Here is a 24,512-nt window from a genome sequence, read left to right as displayed (position 1 = left end):
AAGAAGATATAACAATTGTAAATATTTATGCACCCAACATAGGAGCACCTCAATACATAAGGCAAATACTAACAGCCATAAAAGGGGAAATCAACAGTAACACAATCATAGTAGGGGACTTCAACACCCCACTGTCACCAATGGACAGATCATCCAAAATGAAAATAAATAAGGAAACACAAGCTTTAAATGATACATTACACAAGATGGACTTAATTGATATTTATAGGACATTCCATCCAAAAACAACAGAATACACATTTTTCTCAAGTGCTCCTGGAACATTCTCCAGGATCGATCATATCTTGGGTCACAAATCTAGCCTTGGCAAATTTAAGAAAATTGAAATCGTATCAAGTATCTTTTCCGACCACAACGCTATGAGACTAGATATTAATTACAGGAAAAGATCTGTAAAAAATACAAACACATGGAGGCTAAACAATACACTACTTAATAACGAAGTGATCACTGAAGAAAACAAACAGAAATCAAAAAATACTTAGAAACAAATGACAATGGAGACACGACGACCCAAAACCTATGGGATACAGCAAAAACAGTTCTAAGAGGGAAGTCTATAACAATACAATCATACCTTAAGAAACAGGGAACATCTCGAATAAACAACCTAACTTTGCACTTAAAGCAATTAGAGAAAGAAGAACAAAAAACCCCCAAATTTGGCAGAAGGAAAGAAATCATAAAGATCAGATCAGAAATAAATGAAAAAGAAATGAAGGAAACAATAGCAAAGATCAATAAGAGTAAAAGCTGGTTCTTTGAGAAGATAAACAAAATTGATAAACCATTAGCCAGACTCATCAAGAATAAAAGGGAGAAGACTCAAATCAATAGAATTAGAAAGGAAAACGGAGATGTAACAACTGACACTGCAGAAATACAAAAGATTATTAGAGATTACTACAAGCAACTCTATGCCAATAAAATGGACAACCTGGAAGAAATGGACAAATTCTTAGAAATGCACAACCTGCTGAGACTGAACCAGGAAGAAATAGAAAATATGAACAGACCAATCACAAGCACTGAAATTGAAACTGTGATTAAAAATCTTCCAACAAACAAAAGCCCAGGACCAGATGGCTTCACAGGCGAATTCTATCAAACATTTAGAGAAGAGCTAACACCTATCCTTCTCAAACTCTTCCAAAAGATAGCAGAGGGAGGAACACTCCCAAACTCATTCTATGAGGCCACCATCACCCTGATACCAAAACCAGACAAAGATGTCACAAAGAAAGAAAACTACAGGCCAATATCACTGATGAACATAGATGCAAAAATCCTCAACAAAATACTAGCAAACAGAATCCAACAGCACATTAAAAGGATCATACACCATGATCAAGTGGGGTTTATTCCAGGAATGCAAGGATTCTTTTTTTTTTTTTTTTTTTTTTGTGGTATGCGAGCCTCACTGTTGTGGCCTCTCCCGTTGTGGAGCACAGGCTCAGCGGCCATGGCTCACAGGCCCAGCCGCTCTGCGGCATGTGGGATTTTCCCAGACCAGGGCACGAACCCGTGTCCCCAGCATCGGCAGGCGGATTCTCAACCACTGCACCACCAGGGAATCCCCAAGGATTCTTTAATATACGGAAATCAATCAACGTGATACACCATATCAACAAACTGAAGGAGAAAAACCATATGATCATCTCAATAGATGCAGAGAAAGCTTCTGACAAAATTCAACACCCATTTATGATAAAAACCCTGCAGAAAGTAGGCATAGAGGGAACTTTCCTCAACATAATAAAGGCCATATATGACAAACCCACAGCCAGCATTGTTCTCAATGGTGAAAAACTGAAACCATTTCCACTAAGATCAAGAACAAGACAAGGTTGCCCACTCTCACCACTCTTATTCAACCTAGTTTTGGAAGTTCTAGCCACAGCAATCAGAGAAAAAAAAGAAATAAAAGGAATCCAAATAGGAAAAGAAGTAAAGCTGTCACTGTTTGCAGATGACATGATACTATACATAGAGAATACTAAGGATGCTACCAGAAAACTACTAGAGCTAATCAATGAATTTGGTAAAGTAGCAGGATACAAAATTAATGCACAGAAATCTCTGGCATTCTTATACACTAATGATGAAAAATCTGAGAGTGAAATTAAGAAAACACTCCCATTTACCATTGCAACAAAAAGAATAAAATATCTAGGAATAAACCTACCAAAGGAGACAAAAGACTTGTATGCAGAAAACTATAAGACACTGATGAAAGAAATTAAAGATGATACAAATAGGTGGAGAAATATACCATGTTCTTGGATTGGAAGAATCAACATTGTGAAAATGACTCTACTACCCAAAGCAATCTACAGATTCAATGCAATCCCTATCAAATTACCACTGGCATTTTTTACAGAACTAGAACAAAAAATTTCACAATTTGTATGGAAACACAAAAGACCCCGAATAGCCAAAGCAATCTTGAGAATGAAACATGGAGCTGGAGGAATCAGGCTCCCTGACTTCAGACTATACTACAAGGCTACAGTAATCAAGACAGTATGGTACTGGCACAAAAACAGAAATATAGATCAATGGAACAGGATAGAAAGCCCAGAGGTAAACCCACACACATATGGTCACCTTATCTTTGATAAAGGAGGGAAGGATATACAGTGGAGAAAAGACAGCCTCTTCAATAAGTGGTGCTGGGAAAACTGGACATCTACATGTAAAAGTATGAAATTAGAACACTCCCTAACACCACACACAAAAATAAACTCAAAATGGGTTAAAGACCTAAATGTAAGGCCAGACACTATCAAACTCTTAGAGGAAAACATAGGCAGAACACTCTATGACATCAATCACACCAAGATCCTTTTTGACCCATCTCCTAGAGAAATGGAAATAAAAACAAAAATAAACAAATGGGATCTAATGAAACTTAAAAGCTTTTGCACAGCAAAGGATACCATAAACAAGACCAAAAGACAACCCTCAGAATGGGAGAAAATAGTTGCAAATGAAGCAACTGACAAAGGATTAATATCCAAAATGTAAAAGCAACTCATGCAGCTCAATAACAAAAAAACAAACAACCCAATCCAAAAATGGGCAGAAGAACTAAATAGACATTTCTCCAAAAAAGATATACAGATTGCCAACAAACACATGAAAGAATGCTCAACATCATTAATCATTAGAGAAATGCAAATCAAAACTACAATGAGATATCATCTCACACCAGTCAGATTGGCCATCATCAAAAACTCTAGAAACAATAAATGCTGGAGAGGGTGTGGGGAGAAAAGGGAACACTCTTGCACTGCTGGTGGGAATGTAAATTGATACAGCCACTATGGAGAACAGTATGGAGGTTCCTTAAAAAACTACAAATAGAACTACCATATGACCCTGCAATCCCAGTACTGGGCATATACCCTGAGAAAACCATAATTCAAAAAGAGTCATGTACCAAAATGTTCATTGCAGCTCTATTTACGATAGCCAGGACATGGAAGCAACCTAAGTGTCCATCATTGGATGAATGGATAAAGAAGATGTGGCACATATATACAATGGAATATTACTCAGCCATAAAAAGAAATGAAACTGAGTTATTTGTAATGAGGTGGATAGACCTGGAGTCTGTCATACAGAGTGAAGTAAGTCAGAAGGAGAAAAACAAATACCGTATGCTAACACCTATATATGGAATCAAAAAAATATATATCATGAAGAGATTAGTGATAGGATGGGAATAAAACACAGACCTACTAGAGCATGGACTTGAGGATATGGGGAGGGGGAAGAGTAAGCTGTGACGAAGTGAGAGAGTGGCAGGGACATATATACACTACCAAATGAAATTAGATAGCTAGTGGGAAGCTGCCGCATAGCACAGGGAGATCACCTCTGTGCTTTGTGACCACCTAGAGGGGTGGGATAGGGAGGGTGTGAGGGAGGGTGACGCAAGAGGGAAGAGATATGGGAACATATGTATATGTATAACTGATTCACTTTGTTGTAAATGAGAAACTAACACACTATTGTAAAACAGTTATACTCCAATAAAGATGTTAAAAAAAAAAAGAATCCGCCTGCCAATGCAGGGGACATGGGTTTGATCCCTGGTCCGGGAAGATCCCACATGTCACGGAGCAACTAAGCCCATGGTCCATAACTACTGAGCCTGCACTCTAGAGCCCATGGGCCACAACTACTGAGCCCACGTGCCACAACTACTGAAGCTCACGCACCTAGAGCCCATGCTCCCCAACAAGAAGCCACTGCAATGAGAAGCCCACACACCGCAACGAAGAGTAGCCCCCACTCGCCGCAACTAGAGAAAGCCTGCATGCAGCAATGAAGACCCAATGCAGCCAAAAATAAATAAATAAAATAAATAAATTTATATTTAAAAAAAAAGAAATTGAATGAGATCCCTACATTTCACGAGTCTCCATTAACTTAAAGTCTGAACAGGAATCTCAATCTGTTCCAGATTTTCAATCAATTTCATTGCTTTTGCAGTTATAACACTGTTGCACTGAAATCCTTTTCAACTATATAAGCAAGCTGGAAATGCTATAATGTTTACATAACAGAATGTGCAGAGTGAACAAATTACTCAATTATTTCGAGATGATACCTTTATTTCATTTAAGCTCCCTATTCATACCAACTGTGCTAGGCAGAATCCTAAAGATGATTCCCTAAGATTCTTGTACCTTGGTTATCCAATCAAACACTAAACAAGGTACCACAGGGCAGGAATTTTGCATATGTAATTAAAGTCCGAAGTCAATTGATTTTAAGGCACAGAGATTATGTGGGTAGGCCTGATCCAACCAGGCCAACCTTTTTTGTGTGTGTATGGTACGTGGGCCTCTCACTGCTGTGGCCTCTCCCGTTGCGGAGCACAGGCTCCGGACGCGCAGGCTCAGCGGCCATGGCTCACGGGCCCAGCCGCTCCGTGGCATGTGGGATCTTCCCAGACCGGGGCACAAACCCGTGTGCCCTGCATCGGCAGGCAGACTCTCAACCACTGCGCCACCAGGGAAGCCCCAGGCTAGCCTTTTAAAAGCAGAGAGTCTTCTCCAGCTGTTGGCAGAAGAGGAGCTCAAAGATATTCAAGGAACAAAAGATATTCAATATGCCATTTCTCACTTAGAAGATGGAGGAGGCCATGTGCAGGGACTGGAGAGCAGCCTCTAGGAGCTAGGAGTGACCTCCAGATGACAGCTAGTAAGGAAATGGGACCTCAGACCTACAACCACAGGTTAAGTGGATTCTGTCAACAAGCTGAATAAGCTTAGAAGCAGACACTTCCCCAGAGCCCCCAGATAGAAGCCAACCCAACTGACACCTTGATTTCAGTCTTGTGAGACCCCGAGCAGAGAACCCAGCCAAGCCCAGTTTCTGTTATAGAACTGTGAACTAATAAATGAGTGTGGTTTTAAGCCGCTAAGTTTGTGGTATTTTGTCATGCAGCAAGAGAAAACTAAGACAACGACCTTCTTCTAACTTAATAAGCTTTTTGTTTAATTTCTCATGAAGATTTTTTAGTATGAATATGTACTACAAAACTATCAATTTATATTTGGAGAGGGATCAGCCCATGGTATATACAAAAGTCAGGGGGAATACAGACCTCCGCTGAGTTGGACAATCTCAGACAGCACAGGACATCTACTTATAGCACCCCCATTCATTGTGGCAATCAAAAAACCCTCACAGTTTTCTAAATCGCACTCTAGAGGGGTCACACTGCTCTTGCTGAGATCTACTGAGAATCACTGAACTAAAATAAGCATACCTCATCAGAAAAAAATTCAGAAGACTTGCCATATTCAAAATCTCCCTTGAAAATATGTCATAGTGCTAATGATCCAATGTCAGCTGCTAGGAGTATTCACGCGGTTGAATGCTCCCCAATGTGTCTGCCACCAGTGTCTGCGTTCCCTGGGTGAGCCCCCCCTCCCCAGCCTCTCCAGGAGACTCCCCAAGGCCAGCAGGAGACTAGGGCATGAATGGAGCTGGTAGAATTTGTACACAGGCAGCCAGGCTCCAGAGCTGGTGTTCTTAACCACTACATATATTATTGATTTTGAGATCTGTGCATTACAAACCATAAATATTCAGCACTTTGAGCAGTACATTTGCTTCTCTCCTGTGTCTGGAATGAGAGATAACCAGAAGTACAGATTTAGACTCATTCATGAGCAGTTTCTAATGGCTTAGCTGGATGGTCAGGGACTTGGAAAGAACAGGATTGGAAGATAGTGACAAGGAAAGTTGGGGAAGAAGTATGTGGATGGATCTCTTAGAATGGGCATAGACATTGAAAACATTTGTCTCACGTGAATGCTCACCGAACGGCATCTACTGTAAAGGAGACTCTTAATGATGGTGGACAAAATGATGGACACTATTAACGTCAATTAGACTCTTCCCAGCCATCCCAGTGTTTCCTCAACAGACCCATGGACAAATTGTCCACGTTAACAAGAATGGAGGCTACGCACGGGCTCAACAACATGAACTTCCTCTTAGCAAGGCAGACCTGGTTAACCCTACTGCTGAGCGCCTAATCTGCCAATAGCAAGAGATCAGAATTAAGTGCCCTATAAAGCATCACTTCCCAGGCGGATGGCACACAACCTGATGGTAGGTTGATTACACTGGATTTCTTCCACCAAGGAGGGAGCAGATATTTGCCCTCACGGGAATAAACACATATTCTAGATATGGATTTGCCTTCCTTGCCCACAATGCCTCTGCCAGCATCGCCATCTATGAACTCACAGGGTGCCTGATCCGCCATCATAGCATTCTACACAGTATTGTGTCTGATCAAAGAACTCACTTCACAGCAAAAGAGATACATACATCAATGGGCTCAGGCCCACTGAATCATTTGCTCTTAACCACATATGCCACCACCCACAAATGCCTGGCTTAGTTGAAAGGTAGACTGATTTACTCAAGACTCAGTTATGATGCCAACTGGGAGACAGCACCTTGAAAGAATAGGGTTCTGCCTTACAGGATGCAGTTTATACTTTGAATCACAGATGCTGTATTCCTCATCACTGGATTACACAGGTCCAAGAATCAAGGGGAGGAAGTAGGAGTGGCTACTCTCACTATTATACCTATTAACCCACCTAAAGAATTTCTGCTTTCCATCCTGGCAACTTTGAGCTCTACTTGTCTGGAGAGCTTAGTCTCCACAAGGTTACTGGTTGCACCAGGTGACAACAGTGGTTCTACTGAATTGGAAGATGAGACTGCCATCTGGCCATTTTGGGCTCCTTATTTATGCTACTGAACCAACAGGCAAAAAAAGGGGGTTTGTCTATGGATGAAGTGGTCAATCCTGATTGCCAAGGGGATATCATGTTGCCATACACAATCGAGGCAAAGTGGACTATGTATGGAAGCCAGGGGGTTCTGAGGCACCTCTTAGCATTTCCAGTAGTAAACGTTAATGGAAAACTACAGCAACCAAAAAGAAGCAGAATGACTGAGGACTCAGACCCCTTGGGAATGAAGGTTTGGGTCACTGCTGTGGGTAAGGGAAATATGGAATGGGTAGTAGAAGAAGGAAGCCACAGGTACCAACTATAACCTCATGATCAATTACAGAAACAAAAACCGCAAAAAAAACAAAACAACAAAAAAATAGTAAACATCTCTCTCCTCTTGAATCATTTCCACCCAGTGGCAATAAGCTCATTTTAGTTTCAAAATTCAACCTCAATGTTGAATGTCATCTTTCACAATAGGTTACTTGGATACATCTTTTTTGTAAAAGTTTCTAAGATTTGTACTAAGGAAATTAATTTTGTAGGTTACCAACAAGTTTGTTCAGTTTCATTTTTTAAAAAGACTTCCAATTTTTAAAGAGTAGTTTTAGATTCACAGCAAAACTGAGAGGAAGGTACAGAGCTCTCCCATTTACCCCCTGCCTGCCACTCAAGCACAGCCTCCCCACTATCAAAATCCCCAACCAGTGTGGTATGTTTGTTACAACTGATGAACCTGTACTGACACATCACTGTCACTCGAAGTCTGTAGCTGAGGGTTCAATGTTGCTGTTATACCTTCTATGGGCTTGGACAAATGTATAATGACACGTATCCACCATTACAGTACCATACAGAGTAGTTTCACTGCCCTAAAAATCCTCTGTGCTGTGTCTATTCACCCTTCAGTTTCATTTTTAATCCAAGGTAAAATAATAATAACTAAGTCCCAGAAAGAGTAGCAAGTCTCAAGAGGAATAGGAACCCAAGCAGCTTTAGTTCATGGATTTAACATCATTCAGCTATAGTAAGTTCCAATTTCTGTCTTTCAATTCAAAATTCCACGTTCTTGGAGAAAAGTCTGACCAGCCCAGTTTGGGCCAGGTGTGCACCCCTTGGATCAGTGAGCTATGGCCTGAGAGGCAGGGTCAGGGGTAGAGATGCAGCTGGTATGGGTCTAGTGGTAGAACTGTGAAAATTTCCAGAGAGAATAAAACCTCCTGAGCTGGGCAGCTCCACAAAGCATGTCTACTACACTCATGTTATGGAGAGGTCCAGAACTAATTTGGGTTATGTTTAGCAGTATTTGGTTAGTATTGAAAATTATATGTATTTATGATTTCATCTATTTTTCTCAAAACTTACCTATATAATAACATGTAGCCTTGAAAGACAGACATCAATGTTAACAGCAGTTATCATTAGCTTATGACTGAAATGTTTTTTCTTCTTTATGTTTATCTGGGTTTTGCTACAATGAATATATAGCACTTATGATTATAGATGATTATGATTAGAGGCAAACTCCTTTCCCCTCTCCTCTGGCTTCATGAGAAGGCTTTTCTTCCAAATATTTCTGGTCTCTCTCCACTCATTAATCACTTTACTTCGGAAAGGAAGGATGACGCATCTGAGCAGTAAATGTGGCAAGAATGGGGCGTGCGTACCTCAGCTCCACCCTAGCGTTTCCACAGAGAACCCCAAGCTCTCTGGTTTACTCCATGCTTCCCTGGCCCCTGCTGCCTGGAGGAGGCAGAGTCTAATTCTGGAGTTCAGTTAGCAAACCTGCTTGACTTGCACACTAACACACAGCCTCCCGCTAGGCCTTTATCACTAATAAAGGTGATTTTTAGGGTCCTTATACAATTTATTTCCCAATGTTCAGAACATAAGCAAGAAAAAGAGGGTATTTAGTACGCTCTCTCAAAGGTTTCAATCCAAACATGTTTTCAAAATCCTTTTACATCCATTTTTTTTTTCTTTGCTGTACACGGGCCTCTCACTGCTGTGGCCTCTCCCACTGCGGAGCACAGGCTCTGGATGCGCAGGCTCAACGGCCATGTCACGGGCCCAGCCGCTCCACGGCATGCAGGATCCTCCCGGACCGGAGCACGAACCTGTGTCCCCTGCATCGGCAGGCGGACTCCCAACCACTGCACCATCAGGGAAGCCCCTACATCCATTTTTGAAGGAGGAAATACGCTAAATTTCTTTAATCACCGTTACTTTTTCTGTCTCTTAATCAGAACTTTTTTGCTGTATTTGGCTCTATAATTTATTATTTCATTATCTGCTTTATTTTCATATTCTGATTGTGAAATGTTGAAGCCCCACAGCACTTAGAACTGGAAAAAAAATGTTAAGGTCATCTAATCCAGAATATTCATTACAGAGAGGTTGAGACCAAGTGGCAAAACCAAGTCTTAGTACCCAAATTTCTTGTCTCCAGTGTTCTTTTCCATATACTGTGACACTTCTCAAGTACAATTCTATTTTTACTTTTTTAGCCATTTCTGCCAGCTTTTCTACGATAATCATTCAGCCATTAATAAATCCCACCAACATGTGTCTACCATGTTCCTTCTGCATGACAAATTGTAAATGCGGCAAGTTTCTCTTTGGCTTCTGCTCTGAAATCAACTTTATCTTAAGCAGGATGGTCCTGTTTTTCTTGTATGCTTGGTCATGGAAGGCTGGTTTGTCCTTTAGTAAGCTTATGTCAGTCTTCTATAGGCAACAGATTGTTGAATTTTGCTTTTTAAAAGAGTAACCACCACCCTACCTTTTTATTTTGATAAAATTAATGAGTCTACTTGCAAAGACATTAGAAACAATGCAATTGTGTGTAGTCAATCATCCTATAAGTTTATTGTTACTGCTACTGTCTTTTTCTTTTTTTAATGTTAATTCTGTACTTCACTTTAAATCAAAAGATAACCTACCTAAGCTGCCTATTTTCTTCTTTCTTCAAGGAACTTTAAAAAAAAAAATAAATTTATTTATTTATTTTATTTTTGGCTGCATTGGGTCTTTGCTGTGTGTGGGCTTTCTTTAGTTGCAGTGAGCGGGGGCTACTCCTCGTTGTGGTGCATGGGCTTCTCATTGCTGTGGCTTCTCTTGTTGCGGAGCACCTGCTCCAGGAGCGTGGGCTTCAGTAGTTGTGGCACGCAGGTTCAGCGGTTATGGCTCGTGGGCTCCAGAGTGCAGGCTTAGCAGTTGTGGCCCATTGGCTCAGTTGCTCTGCAGCATGTGGGATCTTCCCAGCCCAGGGCTTGAACCATGTCCCCTGCCTTAGCATGTGGATTCTTAACCACTGTGCCACCAGGGAAGCCCTCAAAGAACTTTTAAATCTTATTTTCCTAATTCATTTTTGTTTTCTATTATACCTTATTACATATTTATTACATATTATATCTTTCCTTTTTAATTTAAAGATTTACAAAGTGATATGTAAATGCACACTAAAGTATATAGAATAAAAAGCAGAAATTCCCTTGTATTCCCCCCAAATACCACATCCGTCCTCAGAGATAAGCACTAGTAACAGTTTGATATGCACCCTTCCATACCTTTTCCAATATCTGCAATTTGCTTTTTTTTCTTTTGATTTTCCTAACCTGGAAACATCACCATATTTTAATAATTATTCTCTTTATTTTGTCTTATGAATTAAAAAGTTTATAAACTCTGTTGTGACCTAAAATTTACATCACAAGGTTTGTCTTCCTTTGCTTTCCCTCCTTCCCACTTCGTTCTACCCTGGGAGAATGTGAAATATTTTATGAAATTACATGTGGACACCTTGCAATCTGTATGACGGTCTAAAGCTATGCTGTCAACGCAGTAGTCACTAGCCACATGTGCCTATTTAAATTTCACTTAAAAGTAAATAAAACTAAAAACTCAAACTAAAAACTCACCTGCCCCATGGGCTCAACAGTGGCTAGTATATCAGACAGCACAGATTTGGAATATTATCGTTGCAGAAAGTTCTTCTGTACAGTGCTAGTCTAAAGAATTGGTTAATTTTATTGGACTTCCCTGGCGGCACAGTGGTTAACAATCCGTCTGCCAAGGTCAGGGACACAGGTTTGAGCCCTGGTCCAGGAAGATCCCACATGCTGCAGAGCAGCTAGGCCCGTGCGCCACAACTACTGAAGCCCGCACGCCTAGAGCCCATGCTCCACAACAGAAGCCACCACAATGAGAAGCCTGTGCATCGCAACAAAGAGTAGCCCCTGCTCGCCGCAACTAGAGAAAGCCTGCATGCAGCAACGAAGACCCAACACAGCCAAAAATAAATAAATTTATTTTTTTAAAAGAATTGGTTAATTTTATTTATTTATATATCGGTTAAAAACCCTTTGATAAGGTTCTTTCAAAGTTCTATTATTTTGGTAGGTGTTTTCAAAATGTCTCCATTTGTAGGAAATTGCATGGTCTGTTATTCAGGAACCTAATGCTGTCTCCTAGCTTCATATGAATTTTTTTATTTTTCAAAGTCTAACGTCCCAAGTTGTTTTACTATTACATTTTAAGATCTCTTCTCTGCTAGAAATCACTTATCTTTCTTTTAAGTTTAAAAATTTAACAAATAGGTGCCCAGGAAGGGAAGGGATTTTTTTTCTTGAAAAACAGTGCCTATGTACAACTCCGTATACTCTCAATAACCACACTGAGAGGGGCTTTCCGTTCTGAATAGTTTTCTAGAATTTTTCCTGATTGTTTTTGAGTTATGCTTTCCAACCTTTTCTAATTCTGGTAGCCGTACTTTTTGACAGGTTGTATACCCTCAATCTGTTTTCTAGATACCTTGGTTCTACTATACTATTCATCTGTTAAGTTTCACTACTTTCCTGTATATTTTGTTTTTCTGTTGTACTGATAATCATTCATGCATTAGCTAGTCCACCAACACACAATATCTCTGATATGCCTGGCACTACGTATTTTGTAATGTTCTTTTTGACATTCAAATGGTACACTCTGAACAGTCCCTATGGTTTCTGCTCTGTAATCTGTTTTATCTGAGACTATAACTAGGAACTCCTGCCTTTCTTGAATCTTCAGTATCACCTATTTCTCTGCACTGTGGCCTGCTTCCTACCCTGAACTGCCACCATTGACATTTTTAGTTCTTTTTTAAAAAAAAATGTCAGCACGCTCTTTTCTATAGCCATTACCTATCTTCTCTGAACGCCGTATCAATTTGCTTCTATTGGCTTGAGTTGTTAAGCAGCGAGGCCTGTGTGGATGGACTCCTCCTTCCCACAGTCTCCCTCTTCCCTTCTAATGCTGCGACACTCATTAATTATACCCAAGTTCTATTTCCCTCTGGTTTTCACACTGTTTCTGAAGCTGGTTTGTCTGGGTTTGTTGTCATTCCTGTTTGTGTCAGATAAGCTCTACTATGACTTGCTCTGCTAGCTTTTCAGAAGTCTCTTTTAGAGGTCTGGTTTCTCAAAACAAGTCCTCAGAATAAAGTTAGTCTAAAATGTGCATATAGCTTGTGTTTCAGAAGTTCCTTCTTAAAATTACTGAGAAATTAGCATGTTTCCACAAGGAAGAAAAATATTACAGATGATGGTTATGTCCCCAGATGAGTTCAGAAAAGCAAAGTTAATATATAATGTGCCTAAAGTACTAGTAATACCACAGAACCCAACCACCTAGTATCTCTGTGGGAAAAAAATCATCCAGTAGTTGAGGCAAAAAGACAAAAACTGGCAGGGAGACAAGATGGGAGCCCTCTTCCTAAGGACACTACAAATTCTTAAGATTTTGCTATAATTCAGAGAACTATCCAAAATCAGTTTCCTATTATTTCATTACAGGATCTGAGGAGAGTTGTGACGTGAGGCATGAAGAATTAGACCAGAATACAGAGACGGGGCTTAGAAAACAACAAAAGCTATCTTCTCTCCTTCACTGCTTCTCCAGAACCAGTTCTGCCATTTCAGACCCAGTCCTAAATCAACTCTAGGAAAAGATAACAAATGACAGTTTTTATTTTTACTTTTTTTCGGTAGATAAGAGGGTTCCAAGCATTAGAAGGAGATGGAAGAGAATAAGAAGGAAAGGAGGTGCCTGTGGTCCATTAGATATTCCAAGATGGATGGTGGCAGGTAAATGATATTGAATATATGTACTGATGTACATGTGTTGAAGATGGTCTGTATTAGTCTCAACAATTAATGTCTCTGCAGAGCAGTCCTTAACCTACTGGAATCCTCACTGTCAATCACAGAGGTGCATCCAATTACGAGTATTTGAAAATGTCTTTGCTGTAATTACATTCTTATGTTAACTAAATATATTTAGAAATCCAAATTCTCTTAGAAATAATTTTAAAGCACCATAATGTAGGATCTTTAATTTCTAAACTTTAACTCAGTTCTTAACAAAGCTGGAAAGATAGTCTTTCCTTATCCATGAACATCATTAACCCGAAAAAAAGAATAAAGTAAAAAGAAAATTTATCTGGCTCATTATAGATGAATGGCATTTTTTAAAAATTGAGAGATAGAATTCACATATCACAAAATTCACTTACTTAAAGTGAACATTCAGTGATTTTTAGTTACATTCCCAAGGTTGTACAACCATACCACCATCTAATTCAAGAATATTTTCATCACCTGAAAAAGAAATCCTGTACCCATTAGCAGTCCCTCCCCATTCTCTCCTCCCCACAGCCCCTGGCAACCATTAATCTACTTTCTGTCTCTATGAATTTACCTATTCTGGACATTTCGTATAAATGGAATCAAACAACACATGGCTTTTTGTTTCTGGCTTCTTTCACAAAGCATGTTTTCAAGATTCATCCATGTTATAACAAGTACCAGTAACTCACTCATTTTATGGTATGGAGATATATTTTATTTATCTATGAATGGCATTTTAAAAATATACTTTTGCTACCTATGTTAATTAGCTCTCAGATTCAACTCAAGACACACTGTAGTTATTCACACACTGATCCCTGGGCCCACAAAGTTATCAGTATTTTACTTCCTGTCAATTTATAAATCATCTCATACCTTATCATCTTCACTGTATTGTGTCTCATTATTTTGATAAACACTCCTTGGACTTAATGCCTAGCACCACTTTTCTATAAGCTGTCCCTTCCCTCCAACTTCTATATGGTTAATGTGACCCTACTCTTGTCTACAGGTGATTGGTCCAGGAATAAGCACCTGATTCAAGCTGGACGTATTAGGCCCTTCACTAGGAATATGGAAATGGAAATAATATTGTTTTTAATTAGCTGCTCTCGATTGCAGAAACTATAATCTCAGGAGTTTTCTGTTACCATTGTCTGCCACACAGACTAAGAAACCAAAAAAAAAAAAAACCCAGTCTGCAAGAAGAGAAGAATCAGAGAAAAAGAGAGAAAGACAATAGTAGAGATAAGAGAGCAAGACCTCCTGGGTTCCCTGTGGTGCTCCAGTCCCAGATTCCAGGCCATTCCTAAGGCCCAGCTGCATCCCCACCCTTGGATTCCATGGGACATATTATACACTTATAATAAATTCCCCTTACAGTTTAAGTCAGCTAAGGCAGTTTCTATAATCTCCAGCCAAAAGTCTTAACATAATCATCTACCCAGTAAGATTTTAATGTCTTTATTAGCAAGGGCTCAACCTCCATGGCACCCATTACAGTGACTCAAACACATACTTATTTAACTATCACCTGTGGAATATTTTGAAAAACTATCTATAAAAATTACTTAAGACATTCTTGGATACGTATGTGGAAAAAAATTAGGATTTCTGTCTACTTTATTAAAAAGCTGTATTATTGGGACTTCCCTGGTGGTCCAGTGGCTAAGCCTCCGTGCTCCCAACGTAGGGGGCCCGGGGTCAATCCCTGGTCAGGGAACTAGATCCCACATGCCGCAACTAAAGGTCCCGCATGCCGCAACTAAAGGTCCTGAATGCTGCAACAACAACAGAAAGATTCTGCATGCCACAATGAAGATCCCGCACATGGCAATGGAGATCCTGCCTGCCGCAACTAAGACCTGGTGCAGCCAAATAAATAAATAAATATTTTTTAAAAAGCTATATTATTGGGGCTTCCCCGGTGGCGCAGTGGTTGCGAGTCCGCCTGCCGATGCAGGGGACACAGGTTCGTGCCCCGGTCCGGGAAGATCCCACATGCCGCGGAGCGGCTGAACCTGCACGTCCAGAGCTTGTGCCTTGTGCTCCGCAACGGGAGAGGCCACAGCAGTGAAAGGACCGCATAGCGCAGAAAAAAAAAAAAAAAAAAAAAAAAAAAGCTATATTATTGTATCACAAACTCAATATATCTTTGCACCCTTTCTGCAAAAAATCATTTAATTTCCTCAGAAAGTCTTTCTGTATTACACTACTACACGCCCATTTACACTTGCTTAGTAAATGTTTTATATTTTTAAAAGGCAAAGTGTTATATTTTCCTAAGAAGATTTGAAGTTTCTTGAGAACATTTCCTCTTAAAGCAAATTCCCACAGAACCTACTAAAGAATAATCACACAGATTACTATTCAGAATATTCATACAGAGATATAAGTGAGTAGCTGACCTTCCTGGACTTATTTTTTCCTCCTATAAACACGGTTTATTGTCAAGCACTAATAATTCCCATAGGGACAACTTATCTGTAATTAAACAACACTAAGCACATTATTATACTATGTAGGTTGGGTAGGCAATAAAACATTCCTTAATGGACAGCTCAGGAGATGCAGCTCTAGCAAGCCTGCTCTCTTGTCCCAGGTTGAGGGGTCTATTGCCATCACTGCCATCTACAAAGCTAATTCTCTGCACATCCTGCAGAGTTTTCATTTATTTTGCAGAGTTCTTTTCCCAAAATCAAATCCAGGATTTGTCACCTAATTGGTTCTTAGTGGGGATAACAGAGATAAAACCAAAACTCCAAAATATTTTCTTAAATCCCTATTAAAAATTTTATAGCGATAAATGGGCTAAACCCTCCAAGTCAAAGAATGGTTCTTGAGTAGATTATGTATCACACTATTTAATGTCACAACCTTCCCTAAGATATCCTTAAATTTTAAAAATTATACCTCTAATATTACCAAGCCTTACAGAGACAGAATCCCCTTTAAATTAGTAAATTATTGAAGTATTCCAGTTGTATATAACTTCTTACTATATCAAGCACTCAGGCAGTTTCTGATGGTCTTGACTCCAAACTTGGTTCTCTGTAGCTTGAGAACTGTGCTGGCCAAAGCTCTGACAGACAAGTGATACTCATTTACTACTGCCCCTTTCCCCCCAAAATTTAAGCCTCTAAGTTTACAATATGGCCCACACAAGGATTTGCTAGTTTCCTCAAACTCAAACTGTTAGGGCAGAAAGGAACTTTACAAATCTACGTCAAACTAATTATTTTACCAATGAGAAAACAAGGTGGACAAGAGATAAATGACTCGCCCAAATTCACAAAGTAAGTTGGTAAAACCAGCATGCTTAGAATAAGGGCACTCAGACTCCAGTTGTAAGTTCATTTCATCATACCATCTAACTTAAACATATAAGTATGGACAGTATTGAAATCTCTCTGCTTTCTGGGAGAAAAAAACCCCAAACCTACAACTTTCTGCTTTCCAAAATGAGGGTGAGGGCTTCCCTGGTGACGCAGTGGTTAAGAATCCGCCTGCCAATGCAGGGGACACGGGTTTGAGCCCTGGTCCGGGAAGATCCCATATGCCGCGGAGCAACTAAGCTCCTGTGCCACAACTACAGAGCCTGCGCTCGAGTCTGTGAGCCACAACTATTGAGCCCGCGTGCTGCAAATACTGAAGCCCGCATGCTGCAACTACTGAAGCCCGTGCATCCTAGAGCCTGTGCTCCTCAACAAGAGAAGCCACCGCCATGAGAAGGCCACGCACCACAACGAAGAGTAGCCCCCAGCCTGCATGCAGCAACGAAGACCCAACGCAGCCAAATATAAGTAAATAAACTAATTTTAAAAAAATGAGGGTGAGAGGTTGAGGTAACATCTCATTTCACGGAGATAAATGGTCTTTTCTTAAACAGCCTTCCAAATGTCATGATGGGCTTGGCCTAGAGGCTAGGTAAAATGAAACTGAATACCAGATCTCTGCAACCTGAAAAATTCTCACCATAATGAACTATGGCAAGTATGGTGTGTGCCCAAAGCTACCTCATTCCCCCTTTTCCATTAACAAAGTCTACAGTCCCTTGGCCAGAAGAATGGGCATGTGTCCTAGATCTGACTAATCAAGTATTTCACATCACTGGCAAGAGTGATTGGTCTAGATTGGTCAACCAGAATCCTTCCCTAATGCTGAGAAAAATAAGCTCTCTCCCACCAGGTGGAGAAGGCAATCTGCAGTAGGAGAGCCTAAGACTATTATTCAAAAAGAAATAGAGAAAAGCAGAGATGAGAGATGGAAAGAGAGTCTGGCAACATCAACTCCTTGGTTCTCATTCCCAAGCTGGTTCCTTTGATTTTTGTAAGTTAACCCTATTATCCTTATCAACTACAGAAGCCAATAAATTTCCTTTTACTTAAAATAATTTGAATTGCAAGTCAAAAATCCTATCATATACTTACCCCAGAAGACAGGACTGGATATATATATTACCCTTAACACAGGGAAATTAATAAACTATTGTTTAAAAAGGTTTTTGGAGGCTTTTAAACAGGCTCTACTATTTCTTATATCTATCACTCCTGACATCCTACACTCACCAACTTCACTGTTCCCATTATATGCCTGGTCCCTGTAAGTATCTGAGTTTGCTAACACTTCTCTAGGTTGTCCCTAGAATTTTTTAAAATCCTAATATAAGCTTGTTTCATTTGATTGCCAGTAAAAGTTGAATGTAAAATATATTCCAGGTAATACAAGTTAAATGAGATTTTATTTATGTAGAATGTCAAAAAGATAAACCAGGTATCAACATTATACATAGCGTTCTATGAGGCAAGTTTTCAACATTTAAAGCAAACCCAACAGAAACATGGCTACTTCAATATAATTTAGTAGCTTGTTTTTAATTTTAAAACAATAGAAATCAACAACAACAAATCTCAGGACCCACCTCCAATAAGGCTCCAGTTTGGAAGAATTTCAAAGGCTTTTCAATGGAATAATAAAGGCTATGATAGCTACCCTTAGCCAGGTATGCTCTGACCAGACCAACAGCTATAACGAGCCACCTAAGAAAAAGAGCAATCAGAAGAAAAAAAAAAAAGTAAGTAGGATTATAATAGAAAGATGTGGCAATCATAGATATTACTAAAGGTGACCTCAAGATCTGTGTCCTAGGTTTATCAATTATCACTCTCAAATGCCAAGCTGTATGTAATGCACAGAAATGTTGCACCTCCAGCAGCACCCTACAAAGAGTGCTTTTTGCAAAATCACAGTGGCACCTCACCCATCTGGAGCTTGGTTTTTTGGCAACCTTGCCTGTTGAGAACAAGGCCAAAAGGAGGGAAATAAGCTAAATTGGTCCTTGAGCAGCTAAATTAGGTGCCAGGAAGTCCAAGACAAGAGAAAAAAACTATTAAAGGAAAATTTTTAAATGCCCTGTGCAGTTAAAGGGTTGGTAATAATAACAGGGTGGAGAGATGTTTTAAACTATTTATAGAAGTATCTCATTGAACATACCCCTACCTTAAAATCTATTCTTTTAAAAGACTGCAAATGACATATGAATAAATGCTTTGTTTTTTAAAAAGAATAAAAGGTTTTTAAGTTGAGATTCCCAAAATCAATTTAGTAAAGAAAGCCAGATCAATACAAAACACAAAACAGGGAAGCATTTAGGCATATGGGTCTGAACACTACATTTCTGTTCTACTGTCCTCCAAAATAAATTTCTCAGGTCTTGTAGTTTTTTATTTGTTAAGTTCCATAATGAAATGAGGTATATCATTATTAAGGTGTGTCTCCCTGAAAGTGCTAAAAGATTTATTTATGTGTAAAATCTTAACTAGGCAATGGAGTATGTGGTCTATGTTATTTCTAGAAACTATCATACAAATACATCGAACAAGAGTTTGTAAAAAAAGAATTCCTTAATGGTGTAACTGGTTCAGCATTAGTAGCCTAAAAAAAAAAGCTTACTTTACTCTCATATCCCCAACTTTTCTTCTGGTTTAAGATACCACTCCTTACCCTCCACCCCATTCTCTACGCTCATGGTTCAGGAATAAAGGCTTCTTTTCGTCTTCCCCAATGTATCTTAAAATCCCTCTTTAGTACAATGCTCTCATCAAAGCCCTTGCTAAGATGACAAGAATTTTTATATATAAATACACAAACATATGCACTGCTGAATATTCATTTAAAATCATTCTGTGACCATTTATGTGATAAAGAAAACGTGCATCTGTAATATGGCTTCTAAACCCAGAACTACTACTAACAAGTTCTGTGACCTCAAGTCAAGCAAGTCACAACTTCTCTGAGCCTAGGTTTCAATACTGGCTATTTGTAACACTAGCCATAAAGCCTATGATCCTCTCAAGATGTGTTGTGTGTGTGTGTGTGTGTGTGTGTGTGAAAAGCAAGGTGTTGAAATGCTAATCCTTAGCATTCGTATTTTTAAAATACCCATGTACACATATTTGCTTGTATCAGTATCTGAAACATAAATAAAATTATCTGCCTTCCAGGGAGGAAATCTGGGTGGAAGGGAAGGTACGAGGGAAGATTTTCACTGTACACCCTTGCATACATTTTCAATTTTGCACCTGGCCAATGTATTATCTATTTTAAAAATAAATAAAACTGATGTTCATTATACAGTTCTTTCAACTTTTCTATATGTTTGAAAATTTTCATAATAAAATGTTACGAATTTTTTTTTTTTTACAAATTTGTAAAATTTAAAAATATATAACAGTCTGATCCTGTGATCCTCGTCATCAAAAATCATGGGGTCAGAGAATTAGAGGAATCTTGGAGATCATCTAGCTCAACTCTTTAATTTTTACAGATGAAAAAACGGGGGTCTAGAGAAATAAAATGATTTATCCAAGGCCACACAGTTAGTGTCATAACTAGAACTAAAAACTCGCTGCGACAAGGGATGGACTGAAATAAAGGAGAAACAAGAGGGGGTAAAATCTGTTTCCAGGGTCTATTCCGCTTCTCCCCAGTAACTGTGCCTTCCATCTCTAGTATCTTCTCCACCTCAATCCATCCTACAAAATCTAAACTCACCTAAAGCACAGGACTGCTCATGTCACTGGGCAAAAACTTTGAACGCTGTTCCACTACCTTTCCCATTAAAGCTCATCCTGGATTTTGAAAACAGCCGCCGAAATAAATGGTCAACTCTGCAGACACAGCTCCCTCCACTCCCTTTGGGGGGAACAGCTCGCCATTCGGACTTGCCGCCTGGGCTCTCAGCGCTGCACGATCGCCCGGCACAACGCCCCCCAGACATGGACGTGTGGCCAGCCCATACGTCCTCCCAAGGCCCTCCGGACCAGCGCCTGGGCAGCCTTCCCCGAGCCCCCTTGGAGCCCTGGAACTCCAGCTCGGGTCACACCCGGTGCCTGCGAACTTGCTCGGCCCCCGGCAAGCACCCAAGCGGATTCAGCCTCGACTGTCCTCGGAGCCCAGGTGCCGGCGCCCGGACTCCCGCCACCCGGGTTGCGCTGCGCGCGGCGGGCCAAGCCGGGCCGCTCCTCCTGCCGCAGAGCACCCTCCCCGGCCAGGCTCTCTCCCCGCCTTCCCGAGCCCCAGCCTCACCCCGCGGTCATCACCACATTGTAGATGACCAGGTACGCCGTGGCCAGAGGCCCCGGTCCCTTTTTCTTTCGCGAGCCGCTGGCTTCGCCGGCCCCGGCCCGGGCCCCGCCGCCCCCATTCCCTTTCGTCGCTGCAGTCGCCGCGGCTGCCGCCATATCAAACGCCGAGAGAACGCTCTCCTCGCGCGAGCACCTCCGCCCAGACTGGCCACTGCGAGAGGGGTGGAGGGAAGTACAAGGGAGAGGCGGGGCCGAGGCCGCGGGGCGGAGCCAGGGACAGCGCCCACGGCGGCCGCCATCTTGGAGGAGGGCAAAGACGCTCCCGGCCCTCCCGCCCCTCCGCTCGCCTCAGTCGCCACCGCCATCGAGGAACAGGGTAATCACCGCCGCTTTTGCGCTCCCGGTAATAACCTCCGGCGCCATCTTGGATTAGGTCAATGTTGTATTTGGCCTTATTCGACAGGCCTGTTGTTTCTGCCGTCTGGATGCTTCGTCGTCCCTGGTTATTCTCTCTCCTATAATTTCCGCCTCTGTGTGGGATTAATAAAATGATGTTTTCATTTTCCCTTCTCATCTTGACTTCTCCCAGTGGTCGTATCTTCACCCCTATACACGCGGTTCCAGTAACCTGCCATTTTGGGTCAGGGCAATTGACGCTGATTTCGCTTCCCATCATCCCCAGAGGCTGGCGGGAACGGCCCTTTATCTTAACTGCTAGCCGGGTTGAAGAATCTGTCTCTGAAGGTTTATTCCCTGCCTTTTGATTTTAAGTTACTTGTACAGTGGAGAAGGTCAACGAGAAGTATGTCCCTTTTCCTATCCGATTAAAGTCGCCCTTGTGGCCTAGGAGCCAGTGTCATTCTTGAGGGCCTGGAGAATGCCGAAATGCGTCTTCCAGCCCGAAGCCGCGTGGGCTCGCCCGTCGCCGAAGCCCGTCTCCGAAGCAGGACGAGGATGAGACGATTAGGCTGCCGGCTAAGGGTGAGGTGTCGAGTGGAGCGAGAAGCTTTCCACCCACAGTATTCCAAAATAGAGGGATGTTGGCTTATATGGAAAACATGTCTGCTTAAGGAAACCGGGACAGCTTGTGGAACCTGCTTCAACCAGCTGACCCCACTTTCCAATCACTGCTTTGTTCTAGCGGTTTTGGGTTTGTACTAGAAGTCTCCGAACTGTCAATTTTCTCATGCCCAAATCTATCTTTAAATTAATTACTGTACATGTGGTGGTATACAATACTTATTTATTCTTTCCAGTAAGTATTTATTTTATGGAGTGTCTGCGAGATTGCACTGGGGCTTATGGCACTAAGTGAAAGACAAGTCCTCGGTCTCCCAGACGTTATAGAGGGAGCCAGGTGAAAATAACTGTGTGTTTGTTGGTGAAGAGTGTTATAAGTTAAGAAGTTGTTTCAGTAATCCAGGCCGTAGCGAGTAGTGGTTTGGTCCAGAGTGGTCGCAATTGAGGTGATGAAAACTGAATTGAATTCTGGACATATTTTAGAAGTATCGCTGATAAGATTTGTTGATATGTTAGTTGTGGAGTGTGAGGTAGAAGACATTATGAGTAGCTTGGAATAATTGAGTTGTAGAAGAAGCTATTTTGAAGGCAGAAATCTGGGATTTTTATCTTTTACTTGCTGAGCTTGACGTCTATTAGACATTCAAGTGGAGAGGTTGAGTAGACAGATATAGACACTGAGGTTCCAGGAAGAAGTGTGGACTAGAGGTATAAATTTGACAGCCATCAGGGCGGTGATGGTATTTAGAGCCATGAGACATCTAAAGATTGAGAGATAACAACTAAACGGTTGTCAGTGTCTCATGCTTACAGCCCCACAGATTGTGTAGAGATCCTGCTGCCTGTTTTTCCTGACTTCTTTTTTTTGTGTGTGTGTGTGTGGTACGCGGGCCTCTCACTGCCGTGGCCTCTCCCGCCGCGGAGCGCAGGCTCCGGACGCGCAGGCCCAGCGGCCACGGCCCACGGGCCCAGCCGCTCCGCGGCACGCGGGATCCTCCCAGACCGGGGCACGAACCTGCGTCCCCTGCATCGGCAGACGGACTCTCAACCACTGCGCCACCAGGGAAGCCCCTGACTTCTTTAAAGAGCAAGTTGGTGTACTCACATTGCAGACTGTGATCAGAGGGAAAAATTTTTGCAAAGGAAATAAAGATGTGAGTCATTTTGCAGAGCAGATAATCACTATCTAAAAGCTTCTTTCATTCATTTAACTGATTTTTTTCCCAATATAACCTGCTTAGTGGGAAAGTAGGAGGCAGGAATGCATAAAGCTCTGTCGGAAATCAATTTAAAACTCAACGTATCTTCTTACAGTCACTTAGACTCCAGTCTGTTCTCTCCAGTATAGTCACAGTGATCTTTTCCAAATACAAACTTGTTCATGTCTACTACCTTCCCCCCCACCCTCTTATGACATTTAAATGGCTTTTAATGGCACTTATGATAAAGTGTAAAATATTTAATATGACCCACAGTAATGTGCATGGTCTTAACTCCTACCTGCTTCTTCAGTCTCACGTCACACCATGCTCTCCCTAGACATACTACCTTTATCTTAGTTCTTCCAATGAGTGATGAGCTTTTCTGCCACAGGGGCTTTGAGCCTTTTGTTCTCTCTGCCTAGAATCTCCATCCCTAACTTCTTCCTTCTGATCTAAGTTTGCCATCACTTTCCCTAAACTTCTGGAATGAGTCATTCTCCTTGTCTCCACGTACTTCCTCTCATGACACAGACCACAGTAATTTTATATTTACTCATGTGACTTCTCTCCCCAATAGACCATAAGTTTCATAAGACAGGAATAGTGGTATTTTCTTGGTAGTAGTGGTTTGTTTGAGTTGTTTGTGTTTTTGTTTTTCCCCTTCATTTCCTGACACATTGCCAGCAACATGATTCTGTCTGGATCAAGCATGATTTCTCTAGCAAAAGTAATTATTTCAAGCCTTAGGATTATCATGACACAAGCAGAGCTCATTCGAGTTCTTCTGTGAAATTGATATTAGGATGCTGGGGTGTAGTGTTCATCTTTTTGTCAGGATTATTAAAAATAAGAGGTTGCACTCCTGGCTCCAGACAGTCACCTTCTCTTCCATATGGGGAGAGAAGAAACCAAGCAAACAAGAGGGACTCTGTTTTGAGGGCTTTGGGTCTTGATTCCAGTCCCTGAGGTCTGGTACTTGATGCTTTTCCTTCAATTTTGTGGGTTTTCTCATTATTCTCCCCAGCAAGGGAGTCAGTATATCTCTTTTGCTTAATCTAGCAGTCCCAGAACAGCAACAACAAACCACAGCTCTATCCCATTTGTTCCAATAAAAGCCCTAGAAAGTAATCGCTTTACTTTGGGTCACATGCCTATCACTGAGCCAATCATTGCAGCCAAAGGGGATAGAATATGCTGACTGGCCAGGTCTTTGTCATATACACACAGCAGGAGGAGGGA

The 24,512-nt window shown here is 41.2% G+C and overlaps 1 protein-coding gene and 1 long non-coding RNA gene across 3 annotated transcripts in view; one reads left to right on the top strand and one right to left on the bottom strand.

Annotated features, from left to right (window-relative positions):
• Nucleotides 1-21,625, bottom strand: part of HACD2 (3-hydroxyacyl-CoA dehydratase 2) — a 101,661-nt gene extending 80,036 nt beyond the window's left edge. Inside the window, exons 1-2 of one of the 2 annotated variants that reach the window (XM_059064416.2) lie at nucleotides 21,399-21,625; nucleotides 18,387-18,504 (exon numbers count right to left, since the gene is read on the bottom strand). In XM_059064416.2, the coding sequence (XP_058920399.1) occupies nucleotides 18,387-18,504; nucleotides 21,399-21,625 (345 nt within the window). Of the gene's footprint in view, nucleotides 1-18,386; nucleotides 18,505-21,052; nucleotides 21,270-21,398 lie in introns of those variants that run through there. The other variant, XM_059064415.2, reaches the window with a different exon arrangement.
• Nucleotides 21,394-24,512, top strand: part of LOC131757169 (uncharacterized) — a 30,653-nt gene continuing 27,534 nt past the window's right edge. Inside the window, exon 1 of the long non-coding RNA XR_010840742.1 lies at nucleotides 21,394-21,454. This is a non-coding gene — a long non-coding RNA (uncharacterized lncRNA). The remainder of the gene's footprint in view (nucleotides 21,455-24,512) is intronic.

This window comes from Kogia breviceps, chromosome 5 (genome assembly GCF_026419965.1).
Source record: "Kogia breviceps isolate mKogBre1 chromosome 5, mKogBre1 haplotype 1, whole genome shotgun sequence".
NCBI classification, from domain to species: Eukaryota; Metazoa; Chordata; class Mammalia; order Artiodactyla; family Physeteridae; genus Kogia; species Kogia breviceps.
The sequence above is the reverse complement of the archived record's forward strand: the minus strand, read 5'-3'. Positions and strand labels throughout refer to the sequence as shown.